The sequence below is a fragment of the Mesoplodon mirus genome (assembly GCF_964341445.2).
Source record: "Mesoplodon mirus genome assembly, chromosome: 2".
Lineage (NCBI taxonomy): Eukaryota > Metazoa > Chordata > Mammalia > Artiodactyla > Ziphiidae > Mesoplodon > Mesoplodon mirus.
Window position 1 is genome coordinate 35,335,656 of NC_138977.1, and position 18,054 is coordinate 35,353,709.

Here is an 18,054-nt window from a genome sequence, read left to right on the forward strand (position 1 = left end):
CATGGACTATATACCCCAGGGACTATCCTTGAACATAACTCTTTAGAAACATGATTGATTATTTCCTTGGGATATATACTTAAAAGAGAAATTACCAGATCTAAGAGCATGGTATATTTTTAATGAATTTTATACCTTTTGCCAAATTGCCCTCCAGAAAATGCTGCCAATTAACCTGTGCTTTAGAAAATAGGAAACTCTGTGGAAATTTCTCTCTCACTTTTTTTTTTCTTAAAGCTTAGACATATATTTATGGCTTAAAAAGATTGCCAGTTCAATTATATAGAATGAAAGTATTCTGTATATTGAAAAACAACTCAAACAAATAAAAAGTTTCCTCATATCTTTACCATTACTGCTAGGCAAAAATTTCATCTTTTTTTACTTTGTATTTATATTAATTACTCCTAAAAAAATTATATATACATATATCTATTGGTATTTTTATTCTGTAAATTTTCTGCTTATGTCCTTAGGCATTTATCCATTAGAGTTTTGTCTTATCCATTTATAAAAGTTGTCATGTATTCACCCTTAATCTTTGTCATATATGTTGCATTTACCTCTTAACTTGGTTAGAAGCTAATAAAGATTAGAGTCTATAATATAGAGGCCTGGTTTGTTGCCCATGTTTAAAGCCTGTTTCCACCACTTTGTTTTGTGTCTTTGGGCAAGTTCTATAACCCTGCCTCTGCCTAAGTTTCCTTTTTGGGAAATGGAGATCATAAATAGTATTTATTTCACAGAATTGCTCTGAGGATTAAATGAAATAATGCATCTGAATAGCTGAGGACAGTGTCTGGTATATAGTGATCAATTTTAGATATTATTTTTGTTTGTGTTGTTTTTCAATGTACAGAAGATTTACATTTTGTGTAATTGAATCTAGCAATCTTTCTTTTAAGCCTTCAATAAGTGTCTAAGCTTAAAAAAAAAAAGATAAAAGAGAACTTTCCACAACTTTCTATTATCCAAAGCACAGATTAATTGGCAAGAATTTGCTTTGTATAATTGCTAATCTGGGGACTTCTCTGGTGGCGCAGTGGTTAAGAGTCCGCCTGCCAATGCGGGGGACACGGGTTAGATCACTGGTCTGGGAAGGCCCCACATGCCGCGGAACAACTAATCCCGTGTGCCGCAACTACTGAGCCTGCACTCTAGAGCCCGCGAGCTGCAACTACTGAGCGTGTGTGCCACAACTACTGAGGCCCGTGCGCCTAGAGCCCATGCTCCACATCAAGAGAAGCCACTGGGGCCTCCCTGGTGGCGCAGTGGTTGAGAGTCCGCCTGCCGATGCAGGGGATACGGGTTCACGCCCCGGTCCGGGAGGATCCCATATGCCACGGAGCGGCTGGGCCCGTGAGCCATGGCCGCTGAGCCTGCGCATCCGGAGCCTGTGCTCCACAACGGGAGAGGCCACAACAGTGAGAGGCCCGCGTACCGCAAAAAAAAAAAAAAAAAAAAAGAGAAGCCACTGCAATGAGAAGCCCACGCACCACGACGAAGAGTAGCCCCTGCTTGCTGCAACTAGAGAAAGACCACGCACAGCAACAAAGACCCATCGCAGCCAAAAATAAATAAAATTTTTAAAATTTTAAGAAGAACATAGGGGTAAGACAGGAATAAAGACACAGACCTACCAGAGAATGGACTTGAGGATATGGGGAGGGGGAAGGGTAAGTTGTGACAAAGTGAAAGAGCGGCGTGGACATATATACACTACCAAACGTAAGGTAGATAGCTAGTGGGAAGCAGCCGCATAGCACAGGGAGATCAGCTCGGTGCTTTGTGACCGCCTGGAGGTGTGGGATAGGGAGGGTGGGAGGGAGACGCAAAAGAGAGGGGATATGGGAACATATGTATATGTATAACTGATTAAATTTGTTATAAAGCAAAAATAAAAATTAAAAAAAAAAATAAATAAATAAAAAATTCATTTAAAAAAATTGGTAATCTGTACAGTCTTAGAGAAAACTATCTGGTAATTAATGCCACTGAATTATACACTTAAAAATAGTTAAAATAGTAAATTTTATATTATAAATATTTTTGTATAATTTTTAAAAATTAATATAATATTCCAAAACCCATTGAATTGTACACCTAAGTGAGTGAATTATATGGTATGTGAATTTATATCTCAATAATGCTGCTTTCTTTAAAAGCCTAGCTGGAAAAGTAATGTCCACTTAGAATATGACAGATTTCCCTTCTCTTTCCAAATGAAGGCACTATGACAATAAGAATTGCTTTGCATTTTGATTCATTCATTTGACAAATATTTACTGAGTACCTATTATAGGCCAAGCACTGTGCCAGCCCCTGGGGATTCATTGGAGACCAAAACAGTCATGGAGATTATTATAGTAAAGGTATGGGGGCCAGACATTTAAAAAATTCACCCAAATGAATATTTAATTATAAGTCCAAGATGTGCTTCTTGGAAAACTGAAGATTACTGTATAATGGGAAAATAATTTAGACTAGGGGTCAGGAAAGGCCTCTTTGAGGAAATCAAGCTAAGGCTTCAGGGAAGAATAGGACTTATGCTGGAGAACTTCCCAATGAATTCCATGAACATACTATAGTAAATAATGAACAGCCTATAGCAACATTAAATTTTAGGGGAACAGCTACAACAAAAACACCCTACCAATTTTCCTAACAAGATATTTAAACCTACTCAGTTCTTACACTGATAAATGATGCTGGGATGCAGTAAATGTTCTATGCCAGCACTTCTTAGACTTTGCTGTGCCTGTAAATTTTCCTGAGGGCCATCTAGAATGCAGATTCTGATTCACTAGGTCTGGGCCAGACCCTGAGATCCAGATGTGGCCGTGCTGCCTGGCAGAGGACCACATTTAACTAAGGAAAACAGACATCGCAATTAAATAGATGCAGCAGCTTTCCTGAATTATCTTGTGAACTCTCTCTTGAACTGTTTATTTTCAGTTGAAGCAAGTTTGCTGCTGTTGGATTTCATAAAGCTTTGACTGAAGAACTGGCTGCCTTAGAAAAAACTGGAGTCAAAACAACATGTCTCTGCCCTAATTTCATAAACACTGGCTTCATCAGAAACCCAAGAACCAGGTAAGTTGAGACAGAAATGGACAAAAAAAGATTGGGGATTGCTATGAATATCAACAGTTCTGTGGGTTTTCCTAAGTATTTTAATCATTGAAACACCTGATATTCGAGGCCTTTACCTCATCTCAGTTTTAGCTTCTGTAGACTGTGGGAAAATAGATGGAGAGACATAGAGAGGGAGAGAATGTATATAACTATAGATATGAATGACACAGTGAAGTTGCTAATCCTTCCTTTAAGTCTGGTGGTTCTCAGACTTAAGTATACATACATTTCTCCAGGAGCGCTTGGGAACCATGTAGGGGTCCCACCCCACAGAGATGTTGATTTATTCACTTTCTTTGGGATGCAGTAGTGGTGGGGAAGGGAGCCTGGAACTCTATATGTTTAACAAGCCTCATAAGTAATTCTGATAGTGGTGATCCAGGACCACAATGTTAAAAAAGGCCTTTCCTTTGGTAATCTAGAGATTATCCTCCAAAATAAGTAGCAGACCATATTCTGTTCTTGGTTAAAAAATAAAATTACAAAGGATCGGTGCTGAGATTTATTTTTAATGTTTCCTCTGGGAATAGCTTTAATGTTTTTGTAAACATGATGCATACTTTTAAAAAAAACTTCCAACATACACATAAATACAAATAAAGTTTCTTTTTAAATTTCCTTAAAACCCTCTATCCAGTGGAAACTACTTTCAACATTTTGAAGAACATCCATTTGGACATCTCTTTATGTACAGATTAAATGTCTAAATTTCATATAATTAGCATATATTACATATGGGATTCTGGAAGCAGTAAGTAAACTGCTTGCTTCCCTAAGCATTATGATTATAGATAACAATACTGTATTAAAAAGTTCAAAGTTGCTAAGAAGATAGATCTTTTTCTTTTTTAACATCTTTGTTGCAGTACAATTGCTTTACAAGCATATATAACTATATGCATATATATATGATATATAGCATATATCACTATATAACAAAGTGAATCAACTATACGTATACATATATCCCCATATCCCCTCACTCTTGCATCTCCCTCCCACCCTCCCTCTGCCACCCTCCCTCTCCCACCCCTCTAGGTGGTCACAAAGCACCGAGCTGATCTTCCTGTACTATGTGGCTGCTTCCCACTAGCTATCTATTTTATATTTGGTAGTGTATATATGTCAATGCCACTCTCTCACTTTCTCCGAGCTTACCCTTCCCCCTCCCCCTGTCCTCAAGTCTGTTCTCTACGTCTGTGTCTTTATTCCTGTCCTGCTCCTAGGTTCATCAGAACCATTTTTTTTTAGAGTCCATATATATATGTTAGCATATGGTATCTGTTTTTCTCTTTTTGACTTCACTCTGTATGACAGACTCTAGGTCCATCCACCTCACTACAAATAACTCAATTTCGTTTCTTTTTATGGCTGAGAAATATTCCATTGTATGTGTGTGCCATATCTTCTTTATCCATTCATCTGTTGATGGGCATTTAGGTTGCTTCCATGTCCTGGCTATTGTAAATAGTGCTGCAATGAACACTGTGGTACATGACTCTTTTTGAGTTATGGTTTTCTCAGGTATTTGCCCAGTAGTGGGATTGCTGGGTCGTATGGTAGTTCTATGTTTAGTTTTTAAGGAACTTCCATACTGTTCTCCATAGTGGGTTTATCAATTTACATTCCCACCAACAGTGCAAGAGGGTTCCCTCTTCTCCACACCCTCTCCAGCATTTATTGTTTGTATATTTTTTGATGATGGCCATTCTGACTGGTGTGAGATGATACCTCATTGTAGTTTTTTGTTTGTTTGTTTGTTTGTTTTTGCAGTACGCGGGCCTCTCACTGTTGTGGCCTCTCCCGTTGCGGAGCACAGGCTCAGGACGTGCACGCTCAGTGGCCATGGCTTACGGGCCTAGCCACTCCGCGGCATGTGGGATCTTCCTGGACCGGGGCACGAACCCGTGTCCCCTGCATCGGCAGGCAGACTCTCAACCACTGCGCCACCAGGGAAACCCCTCATTGTAGTTTTGTTTTTTTTTTTTGCGATACGTGGGCCTCTCACTGCTGTGGCCTCTCCCGTTTTGGAGCACAGGCTCCGGACACGCAGGCTCAGCGGCCATGGCTCACGGGCTCAGTCGCTGCGTGGCATGTGGCATCTTCCTGGACCGGGGCACGAACCTGTGTCCCTTGCATCGGCAGGTGGACTCTCAACCACTGCGCCACCAGGAAAGCCCCCTCATTGTAGTTTTGATTTGCATTTCTCTAATGATTAGTGATGTTGATCATCCTTTCCTGCGTTTGTTGGCCATCTGTATATCTTCTTTGGAGAAATGTCTATTTAGGTCTTCTGCCCATTTTTTGATTGGGTTGTTTGTTTTTTTGAGATTGAGCTGCATGAGCTGCTTGTATATTTTGCAGATTAATCCTTTCTGAGTTGCTTCATTTGCAAATATTTTCTCCCATTCTGAGGGTTGTCCTTTCATCGTCTTTTATGGTTTCCTTTGCTGTGCAAAAGCTTTGAAGTTTCATTAGGTCCCATTTGTTTATTTTTGTTTTTATTTCCATTTCTGTAGGAGGTGGGTCAAAAAGGATCTTGCTGTGATTTATGTCATAGAGTATTCTGCCTATGTTTTCCTCTAAGGGTTTTATAGTGTCTGGCCCTACATTTCAGTCTTTAATCGATTTTGAGTTTATTTTTGTGTATGGTGTTAAAGAGTGTTCTAATTTCATTCTTTTACATGTAGTTGTCCAGTTTTTCCAGCACCACTTATTGAAGAAGCTGTCTTTTCTCCATTCTATACTGTTACCTCCTTTATCAAAGATAAGGTGACCATATGTGCGTGGGTTTATCTCTGGGCTTTCTATCCTGTTCCATTGATCTATCTTTCTGTTTTTGTGCCAGTACCATACTGTCTTGATTACTGTAGCTTTGTAGTATAGTCTGAAGTCAGGGAGACTGATTCCTCCAGCTCCTTTTTTCTTTCTCAAGATTGCTTTGGCTATTCAGGGCCTTTTGTGTTTCCATACACATTGTGAAATTTTTTGTTCTAGTTCTGTGAAAAATGCCAGTGGTAGTTTGATAGGGATTGCATTGAATCTGTATATTGCTTTGGGTAGTATAGTCATTTTCACAATTTTGATTCTCCCAATCCAAGAGTATGGTATATCTCTCCATCTGTTTGTATTCTTTAATTTCTTTCATCAGTGTCTCATAGTTTTCTGCATACAGGTCTTTTGTCTCCTTAGGTAGATTTATTCCTAGGTATTTTATTCTTTTTGTTGCCGTGGTAAATGGGAGTGTTTCCTTAATTTCTCTTTCAGATTTTTCATCATTCGTGCATAGGAATGCAAGAGATTTCTGTGCATTAACTTTATATCCTGCTACTTTACCAAATTCGTTGATTAGCTCTAGTAGTTTTCTGGTAGCATCTTTAGGATTCTCTATGTATAGTATCATGTCATCTGCAAACAGTGACAGTTTTACTTCTTCTTTTCTGATTTGGATTCCTTTTACTTCTTTTTCTTCTCTGATTGCTGTGGCTAAAACTTCCAAAACTATGTTGAATAAAAGTGGAGCGAGTGGGCAACCTTATCTTTTTCCTGATCTTAGAGGAAATGGTTTCAGTTTTTCACCATTGAGGACAATGTTGGCTGTGGGTTTGTCGCATATGGCCTTTATTATTTTGAGGTAAGTTCCCTCTATGCCTACTTTCTGGAGAGTTTTTATCATAAATGGGTGTTGAATTCTGTCAAAAGCTTTTTCTGCATCTATTGAGATTATCATATGGTTTTTATCCTTCAATTTGTTAATATAGTGTATCACATTGATTGATTTGCATATATTGAAGACTGCTTGCATTCCTGGGATAAACCCCACTTGATCATGGTGTATGATCCTTTTAATGGGCTGTTGGATTCTTTTTGCTAGTATTTTGTTGAGGATTTTTGCATCTATGTTCATCAGAGATATTCACCTGTAGTGGCTTTTTTTGGTGACATCTTTGTCTGGTTTTGGTATCAGGGTGATGGTGGCCTCGTAGAATGAGTTTGGAAGCGAGCGTTCCTCCCTCTGCTGTATTTTGGAAGAGTTTGAGAAGGATAGGTGTTAGCTCTTCTCTCAATGTTTGATAGAATTCTCATGTGAAGCCATCTGGTCCTGGGCTTTTGTTTGTTGGAAGATTTTTAATGACAGTTTCGATTTCAGTGCTTTTGATTGGTCTGTTTATATTTTCTATTTCTTCCTAGTTCAGTCTCGGAAGGTTGTGCTTGTCTAAGAATTTGTCCATTTCTTGCAGGTTGTCCATTTTATTGGCATATAGTTGCTTGTAGTAATCTCTTATGATCCTTTGTATTTCTGCAGTGTCAGTTTTTACTTCTCCTTTTTCATTTCTAATTCTGTTGATTTGAGTCTTTTCCCTTTTTTTCTTGATGAGTCTGGCTAATGATTATTCAATTTGTTTATCTTCTCAAAGAACCACCTTTTAGTTTTATAGCTCTTTGCTATTGTGCCCTTCATTTCTTTTTCTTTTAACAGACCCATCTCCTTTTTATTTATTTATTTATAGAGTTATTTATTTATTTATTCTTTATTTATTTGTTTGTTTGTTTTTGACTGCATTGGGTCTTTGTTGCTGTGCGCTGGCTTCCTCTAGTTGCGGCAAGCAGGGGCTACTCTTTGTTGTGGTACGCAGGCTTCTCACTGTGTTGGCTTCTCTTGTTGCAGAGCATGGGCTCTAGGTGCGTGGTTTTCAGTAGTTGTGGCGCACGGGCTTAGTTACTCCGTGGCATGTGGTACATTCCCAGACCAGGGCTCGAACCCATGTCCCCGACCTTGGCAGGTGGATTCTTAAACACTAGGCCACCAGGGAAGTCCTGTGTCCTTCATTTCTTTTTCATTTATTTCTGATCTGATTTTTATGATTTCATTCCTCTGCTAACTTTGGGGTTTTCTGTTCTTCTTTCTCTAATAACTTTAGGTATAAGTTTAGTTTTTTTATTTGAGATTTTTCTTGTTTCTTGAGGTAGGATTGTATTGCTATAAACTTCCCTCTTAGTACTGCTTTTGCTGCATCCCATAGGTTTTGGGTCCTCATGTTTTCATTGTCATTTGTTTCTAGGTATTTGTTTATTTCCTCTTTGATTTCTTCAGTGATCTCTTGGTTATTTAGTAGTGTATTGTTTAGCCTCCATGTGTTTGTATTTTTTACAGATTTGTTCCTGTAATTGATATCTAGTCTCATAGCATTGTGATTGGAAAAGATACTTGATATGATTTCAGTTTTCTTAAATTTACCAAGTCTTGATTTGTGACCCAATATATGATCTCTCCTGGAGAATGTTCCATGAGCACTTGAGAAGAAAGTGTATTCTGTTATTTTTAGATGGAATGTCCTATAAATATCAATTAAGTCCATCTTGTTTAATGTATCATTTAAAGCTTGTGTTTCCTTATTTATTTTCATTTTGGATGATTTGTCCATTGGTGAAAGTGGGGTGTTAAAGTCCCTACTATGATTGTATTACTGTTGAGGTCCCCTTTTATGGCTGTTAGCATTTGTCTTATGTATTGAGGTGCTCCTATGTTGGGTGCATTTATAATTGTTATATCTTCTTCTTGGATTGATTCCTTGATCATTATGTATTGTCCTTCCTTGTTACTTGTAACATTCTTTTAAAGTCTATTTTGTGTGATATAAGAATTGCTACTCCAGCTTTCTTTTGATTTCCATTTGCATGGAATATCTTTTTTCATCCTCTCAGTTTTAGTCTGTATGTGTCCCTAGGTCTGAAGTGGGTCTCTTGTAGACAGCATATATAAAGGTCTTGTTTCTGTATCCATTCAGCCAATCTGTGTCTTTTGGTGGGAGCATTTAGTCCATTTACATTTAAGGTAATTAGCGATATGTATTTTCCTTTTCCTATTTTCTTAATTGTTTTGGGTTCGTTATTTTAGGTCTTTTCCTTCTGTTGTGTTTCTTGCCTAGAGAAGTTCCTTTAGCATTTGTTGTAAAGCTGGTTTGGTGGTGCTGAACTCTCTCAGCTTTTGCTTGACTGTAAACGTTTTAATTTCTCCATCAAATCTGAATGACATTCTTGTTGGGTAGAGTAGTCTTGGTTGTAGGTTTTTCCCTTTCATCACTTTATGCCACTCCCTTCTGGCTTGCAGAGTTTCTTCTGAAAGATCAGCTATTAACCTTATGGGGATTCCCTTGTGTGTTATTTGTTGTTTTTCCCTTGCTGCTTTTAATATTTTTTCTTTGTATTTAATTTTTGATAGTTTGATCAATATGTGTCTTGGCGTGTTTCTCCTTGGATTTATCCTACATGGGACTCTCTGTGCTTCGTGGACTTGATTGACTATTTCCTTTACCATATTAGGGAAGTTTTCAACTATAATCTCTTCACATATTTTCTCAGTCCCTTTCTTTTTCTCTTCTTCTTCTGGAACCCCTATAATTCAAATGTTCGTGCCTTTAATGTTGTGCCAGAGGTCTCTAAGATTGTCCTCAATTCTTTTCATTCTTTTTTCTTTAATATGCTCTGTGGTAGTTATTTCCAGTATTTTATCTTCCAGGTCACTTATCTGTTCTTCTGCCTCAGTTATTCTGCTACTGATTCCTTCTAGAGAATTTTTCATCCCCTTTATTTTCTTGCTCATCATTTTTTGTTTGCTCTTTAGTTCTTCTAGGTCCTTGTTGAAGGTTTCTTGTATTTTTTCCATTCTATTTCCAAGATTTTGGATCATCTTTACTATCATTACTCTGAATTCTTTTTCAGGTAGCCTGCCTATTTCCTCTTCATTTGTTTGGTCTGGTGGGTTTTAACCTTGCTCTTTCATCTGCTGTGTGTTTCTCTGTCTTCCCGTTTTGCTTAACTTACTGTGTTTGGGGTCTCCTTTTTGCAGGCTGCAGGATCGTAATTCCCGTTTTTTTTGGTGTCTGCCCCCAGTGGCTAAGGCTTGTTCAGTGGGTTGTGTAGGCTTCCTTGTGGAGGGGACTGGTGCCTGAGGCTAGATTTGTCTTTCTGGTGGGTAGGACTGTGTCTGTTGGTGTGTTTTGGGGTGTCTGTGAACTTGTTATGATTTTAGGCTGCCTCTCTGCTAATGGGTGGGGTTGTGTTCCTGTCTTGCCAGTTGTTTGACATGGGGTGTCCAGCACTGGAGCTTGCTGGTCATTGAATGGAGCTTGGTCTTAGCGTTGAGATGGAGATGAGATGAGAGCTCTCGCCAATTGATATTACATGGGGCTGGGAGGTCTCTGGTGGTCCAATGTCCTGAACTCGGCTCTCCCACTTAAGAGGCTCAGGCCTGTCAGCCACATGGCTCAGAAGGGAGAATAAAAGGAAAGAAGAATAAATAAGTTAATTAATTAAAGTTATTAAAATAAAAATATTTTTAAAGTAAAAAAATAAAAATAAAAGAGAGCAACCAAACCAATAAACAAATCCAACAATGATGACAGGTGCTAAAAACTATACTAAGATACACATAAAAATCAGAAACTAGGGGCTTCCCTGGTGGCGCAGTGGTTGAGAGTCCGCCTGCCGATGCAGGGGACGCGGGTTCGTGCCCCTGTCCGGGAGGATCCCACATGCCGCGGAGCGGCTGGGCCCGTGAGCCGTGGCCGCTGGGCCTGCGCGTCCAGAGCCTGTGCTCCGCAACGGGAGAGGCCACAACAGTGAGAGGCCCGCGTAATGCAAAAAAAAAAAAAAAAAAAAAAAAAAAAAAATCAGAAACTAGTCAGTCGCATACAGCAAACCCCAAGTCTACAGATGCTCCCAAAGTCTACCACCTCAATTTTGGGATGATTCATTGTTAGGTATTCCACCAATGCAGGGTACGCCAAGTTGATTGTGGGTATTTAATCTGCTGCTCTGGAGGCTGCACAGAGAAATTTTCCTTTCTATTCTTTGTTCACGCAGCTCCTAGGGTTCAGCTTTGTATTTGGCCCCACCTCTGTGTGTAAGTCACCCTCTGGTGTCTGTTCTTCACCCAGACAGGACGTGGTTAAAGGAGAGGCTGATTAGGGGGCTCTGGCTCACTCAGGCTGGGGCGGGGGAAGGAGGGGTACAGAACGCGGGGCGAGCCTGCGGCGGCAGAGGCCAGTGTGACACTGCAACAGACTGAGGCATGCCATGTGTTCTCCCAGGGAAGTTGTCCCTGGATCACAGGACCCTGGCAGTGGCGGGCTGCACAGGCTCCCAGGGGGGTGTGGATAGTGCCCCGTGCTTACACACAGGATTCTTGGTGACTGCAGCAGCAGCCTTAGCGTTTCATGCCCGTCTCTTGTGTTCGTGCTGATAGCCGTGGCTCAAGCCCTTTCCTGGAGCTTGTTTAGGTGGTGCTCTGAATCCCCTCTCCTCACGCAACCTGAAACAATGGTCTCTTGCCTCTTAGGCAGGTCCAGACTTTTTCCCCCGGACTCCCTCCCTGCCCGCCATGATGCACTAGCCCCCTTCAGGCTGTGTTCACACAGCCAACCCCAGTCCTCTCCCTGGGATCTGACCTCTGAAGCCCGAGCCTCAGCTCTCAGCCCCTACCCGCCCCGGCAGGTGAGCAGACAAGCCTCTCAGGCTGGTGAGTTCCGGTCGGCACTGATCCTCTGTGCGGGAATCTCTCCGCTTTGCCCTCTGAACCCCTGTTGCTGCGCTCTCCTCCGTGGCTCTGAAGCTTCCCCCCTCCACCACCCGCAGTCTCCACCCACGAAGGGGCTTCCTAGTGTGTGGAAACTTTTCCTCCTTCACAGCTCCCTCCCAGAGGCGCAGGTCCCGTCCCTATTCTTTTGTCTGTTTGTTCTTTTTTCTTTTGCCTTACCCTAGGTACATGGGGAGTATCTTGACTTTTGGGAAGCCTGAGGTCTTCTGCCAGCGTTCAGTGGGTGTTCTGTAGGAGTTGTTCCACACGTAGATGTATTTTTGATGTATTGGTGGGGAGGAAGGTGATCTCCACGTCTTACTCCTCCGCCATCTTGAAGGTCCTCCAAGAAGATAGATCTTAATTGTTCCCATCACAAAACAGAAATAACCATGTAATGTGATAGAGGTGTTAGCTAATGCTAAGGTGGCAATCATATTGCAATATATAAATGTATCAAATCAACTAGTTGTACACCTTAAACTTATATCATATGATATGTCAGTTGTATCTCAATAAGAATTATTTAATTAGTTAATTAATTTTAAAAAGAGTTCACTGAAACTGAAAGATGTTACCTAAGGAGGAGGAGAGTACCATCCCCAAGGATAGAATTTGCCAATATTTAGACAATAAAATAATATATTTGAGTCAAGTTTTTCACTTAGACTGTCTTTAAGCAGTTAAAAACAGACATTATATTGAATATGTTTTTTAATTATAATTGAATTTTTTACCCTTGCCCCCAGAAGAATCCGGCACACAGTTAACCTTCATGTGGGCAAGGGTGCCCTCTCCTGGCAAAGCTCTACTAGTGCAATTTAAAAAATCATTGGGACGCTTGCTGTGGGGGGTGGGGAGGGGAAGTATAAATGGAAGTTGGCCTGATCCTAGCCTAATCACAGTAATATAACCTGGCTAAGGAAGGGTCTGGGGCTTGTCCTGCTACACGAAGCCCTTTGAAGATAAGCTGATATTAGAGTGGATGCCAAAGGTGAAGTTAGTTTTAATATAGAAACTTAGTTTTAGTTAGAGAACAGAAAAATTCTTACTTTAGTTTATATTTTGGACCCTATATAAAATCTGTAATTTTCTTAAACCTCAAAACAATACTTTGCTTAGAGAGATAAAGTAACTTGACTTAAATTGGCAGAACTGAGATTCAGACTAAACTTTCCTTTTTATGCAGAAGGATAGCCTTCGAGGGAAAAGGAAACAACCTCTAGATGACCAATTCAAAGTAATTTGTATTATATTAATGTTGGAACTTAAATTCTCTTTTAAAGCACCTCAAAGATGTAGTTCATTGGTTATATTTACACATCTAACATACTGCAAAGAAACTGGTTTACTGTGTTATAATGCAGCATAATAATATAATGAGTTTATTGGAATTAAGTATAATCAGGTGCTCCAAGTAATTTTTTTGACAGCTAAGAGTTATTTTTGTTAAATAAACTTGGATATCAAGAAATCTTCTTATTAAAAGCATTTATTGAAAGCCTACTAGATACCAGGTACCCTACTAGGATACCTAACGTAAATTATCTCTAATCTTTAAAACAAGAGGGCTAGATTTGGACCCACACCATTGTTTGCCTACCCCAGCTCTAATCCTTATAACAATCTGCAAGATAAGTTTTACTATGCTCATTTTATGGAGAAAGAAACTGAAACTTGGAGAAATTAAGAAAATTGCCCAAGGTCACACAGTCCCAGAGCTGCAGACTAGAATTCTTACCTAGGTCCCTGACCCCAAAAGCCTCATTATTCCTAGCTTTATTTTATTTTATTTATTTATTTATGGCTGCTTTGGGTCTTCATTGCTGCATGCAGGCTTTCTCTAGTTGCGGCAAACGGGGGCTACTCTTCATTGTGATGCGTGGGCTTCTCATTGTGGTGGCTTCTCTTGTTGTGGAGCATGGAGTCTGGGCGCACGGGCTTCAGTAGTTGTGGCACATGGGTTCAGTAGTTGTGGTGCACAGGCTTAGTTGCTCCACAGCATGTGGGATCTTCCTGGCCCAGGGCTCGAACCTATGTCCCCTGCATTGGCAGGTAGATTCATAACCACTGTGCCACCAAGGAAGTCCCTTCTAGCTTTATATTTTTAACATAATTTTTATAAATAAATTTATTTTTTTATTTTTGGCAGGGTTGGGTCTTTGTTGCTGCACACGGGCTTTCTCTAGTTGTGGGGAGCAGGGCCTACTCCTCCTTGCAGTGCATAGGCTTCTCATTGCCGTGGCTTCTCTTTGTTGCGGAGCACGGGCTCTAGGCATGTGGGCGTCAATAGTTGTGGCACACGGGCTCAGTAGTTGTGGCTCGCAGGCTCTAGAGTGCAGGCTTAATAGTTGTGGCGCACGGGCTTAGTTGCTCCACAGCATGTGGGATCTTCCCAGACCAGGGCTCGAACCCGTGTTCCCTGCATTGGCAGGCAGATTCTTAACCACTGTGCCACCAGGGAAGTCCTTAATTTCTTTTTTTCACTGAAATATAGCTGATGAACATTATTATGTTAGTTTCAGGTGTAGTATATTGTGGTTTGACATTTACATACGTTATGAAATGATCATCATGATAAGTCTAGTAACCATTTGTTCCTATACAAAGTTATTACAATATTATTGATCATATTCCTTATGCTGTATATTACATCGGTATGTCTTATTTATTTTAGAACTGGAGGTTTGTCCAGTTCACCTATTTTGTCCCCACTCCTTCTCCCTCCCCTCTGGCAACCACTTATTTGTTCTCTGTATCTATGAGTCTGTTTTCATTTTATTTTGTTTATTTGTTTGTTTTGTTTTTTAGATTCTACATATAAGTAAAATAATATGGGATTTGTCTTTCTTTGTCTGACTTATTTCACTTAGCATAATACTCTCTAGATCCATTCATGCTGTTGCAAATAGCAAGATTTTTTTAAGGGCTGAGTAATATTCTGTTGTATATATATACCACATTTTCTTTATCCCCTCATCTATTGATGGACACTTAGATTACTTCCATATCTTGGCTACTGTAAATAATGCTGCAGTGAACATTGGTGTGTACTGTTATTGATTTCTAATTTCATCCCACTGTGGTCGAAGAACGTACTTTTTATGATTTCAATATTTTTAAATTTAATGAGATTTGTTTTGTGGCCTAATATATGATCTGTCCTGGAGAATGTTTCTTGTGCCCTTAAGAAGAATACATATTCTACTGTTGTTGGATTAAGTGTTCTATAGACGCTCTTAGGTCCAGTTGATTTATACTGTTGTTCAAGTTTTGTATTTCCTTGCTGATCTTCTGTCTAGCTGTTCAATCCATTGTTGCAAGTGGGATTAATGTCTCCAACTCTTACTTTTAAACTGTCCATATCTCCCTTCAATTTGGTTATTTTTTGCTTCATCTATTTTGGGGCTCCCTTATTAGATAAACGAACAATTTTTAGTTAAGTGCTTTTCCCTTAAATAAGTTATTTTTTTCTTTTCTGTTAGTGTATAAATAATGCAGCATAATCTGGATTTATTAGATTAACAATAATTGTATGTTCTGATTCATCCTTTTAAAACGTCTACTCTCCTATATGTAATATACATAAAAAAATTTATTTTCTCTAAAAATTTAGTTTTTGTGTGTGTGCTACAGAAAGATATTAGTTTTCATTGGCTAGTACTGTAAAAAAAGATGTTATATAAGAAGGTGACAAGTAACATTTGTATAGTATAACTGTATAAGTACTTATATGTACATTTCCCGTTTAACCATCATGTTACCCACAGAGTGCTAAAGCTGGCTTATATTCATTCAGTGACACCATGTTGGTAGCTTGAAATTGGCTATTTTGGTGGGAGTATTTATATCATAGAAACTGGAAAATGCTACAAAACTGGTAATTCTGTCCCCAGGAGAGCCAGTTGTTACACATTTACCAGCATACCACTGCATTATCTCCATTTTTCAGATTAAACATAAAAACAAAAGCCTGAGCTTTAAAGAGTAGAGATGTCATCCCCAAAATTATTCAGCTACTTAAGTGGTAATATTAGATAATCAAACACAGTTCTTCTACCTGAAAGTACTCTTTCTCCCTTCTTATGATCCTACATGGATTCTTCTTCTCAACCCCAGCAGATTGGCCTGAAGTGATTTGGGATAGTTTCTACAAAATCCGTTACCTACATTTATTTAATAGGATTTGCAACTCTTGTTAAAATTAGACTATCAGGGAATAAAATATTTCCACATACCAATATTTTAATGATTAAGATTTTAGTCTGCCAAGAGATTGAATTTTTTCTGGAAGACTTTTCTTTTGGTCTTTTTAATATCATGATATTGGACAGCCTTTAAGTCTAATGAAGATTCTTCTGACAGAGGCTAAGACCTTAGGTAAAGAAATCAAGTATCTAAGGAAAGTTCAGTAAATGCAACACCATTTGATTGGTAGGTTAGCAAGGCCACAGCGTGAATGAGATAGTATGCGATACTGTTTACACAGGTGTTTGTGAGCTTTAATGGAGTTTGGGGATATTGAAGTCTGGTAGCGATATGCTTGAAAGTGAATTTCCCTCTGAACACTTCTCAAGGCACAAACATCCTTCAACTTCTAGAGTCACCCTCCTCAGCACCCATTACCTTCTTATCCCACAGGCTAAAGGGCTGCTTAGTCTTCGTCAAGTTTCCATTGCCTTTCATTTCTGCCTCTATTGAGCCAAAAGCTATCGCTTTCATTATTATATTTCCTCTGCAGTGACATCTCCAAGCTTTTCATGTGTAACACTGTTGCATTGGGGTGCTGGGGTGAACACAGTGTTCTAATAAATGACTGACCTATGCTGAGGAGGAAAGATTATATCATGTATGTTTTAAGCTCTGCTCTCCTTCATGTATCCAATTATCATGCTCACTTTTTTTTTTTTTTTTTTTTTTTTTTTTTGTGGAACGCAGGCCTCTCACTGTTGTGGCCTCTCTCGTTGTGGAGCACAGGCTCCGGACGCGCGGGCTCAGCGGCCATGGCTCATGGGCCCAGCTGCTCCGCGGCATTTGGGATCTTCCTGGACTGGGGCACGAACCCATGTCCCCTGCATCGGCAGGCGGACTCTCAACCACTGCGCAACCAGGGAAGCCCTATCATGCTCACTTTTAAGTACAATACTACACTTTCCAGTTGTCCCAGTTTTACTTTACTACATGTTCTTCTTTCTAAATGAACTATTCTGTATTTGTTCCTAAAGAATCTCATCCAATTTTTTTTGCCTCACTTCTCTCAACTAATGGTACACATTTAAAATCTGCCTCCCCAAAATGTTAGTCACCCAGTTTGGTGACATTAGCAAATTTCATGAATAAATTTGATTATGTATCTTTTTTCTAAGTCATTAAAAAAAATGTTAGGGACTTCCCTTGTGGCACAGTGTTTAAGAGTCCACCTGCCAATGCAGGGGACATGGGTTCGAGCCTTGGTCTGCGAAGATCCCACGTGCCGCGGAGCAGCTGAGCCCATGCACCACAGCTGCTGAGCCTGCGCTCTAGAGTCCGCGAGCCACAACTGCAGAGGCCCGCGTGCCTGGGGCCCATGCTCTGCAACGAAGAGTGGCCCCCACTCACCGCAACTGGAGAAAGGCCCGCATGCAGCAACAAGGACCCAACGCAGCCAAAAGTAAATAAATAATTTTTTTAATATTAAAAACTCAGGACCATAGCAAGCTCCACACTTGGACCCAGACAAGGTGGTCTGAGAGTAGGACTCAGCGCAGACATCGCTTCCTTAGGGAGACCCTCCAATTAGATTAGATCTCCCTGATGTGCACTATGGCTTCTACCCTTTGTTGACGAGGTGTGAAGAGAGTACACACAGGAGGCATCTATTCCTTTTTGGCTGAGACCCGAAATGTGTGAGAACAAAGAAGAGAAAGGAAATCTCTCCCAGCAGCCTCAGAAGCAGCGGATTAAAGCTCCACAATCAACTTGATGTACCCTGCATCTGTGGAATACATGAATAGACAATGAATCATCCCAAATTGAGGAGCCGTGTGGATGAAAGGTTCTTGGTGCTGCAGCCAGGAGACAGTGCTGTGCCTCTGAGGTGGGAGAGCCAACTTCAGGACACTGGTCCACGAGAGACCTCCCAGCTCCACGTAATGTCAAACGGCAAAAATCTTCCAGAGATCTCCATCTCAACACCAGCACCCAGCTTCACTCAACGACCAGCAAGCTACAGTGCTGGACACCCTATGCCAAACAACTAGCAAGACAGGAACACAACCCCACCCATTAGCAGAGAGGCTGCCTAAAATCATAAAAAGTCCACAGACACCCCAAAACACACCAGCAAACGTGGACCTGCCCAC

General features: G+C 40.2%; 1 protein-coding gene across 1 annotated transcript in view; it reads left to right on the plus strand.

Moving 5' to 3' along the window:
• The window catches only part of LOC309815723 (tripartite motif-containing protein 60-like), a gene marked incomplete at both ends in the record, with an annotated part of 48,302 nt that overhangs the window by 16,188 nt on the left and 14,060 nt on the right, over positions 1-18,054 (plus strand). The window contains 1 exon segment of the mRNA XM_082642672.1: positions 2,962-3,093. Within this exon segment, the coding sequence (XP_082498798.1) occupies positions 2,962-3,093 (132 nt within the window).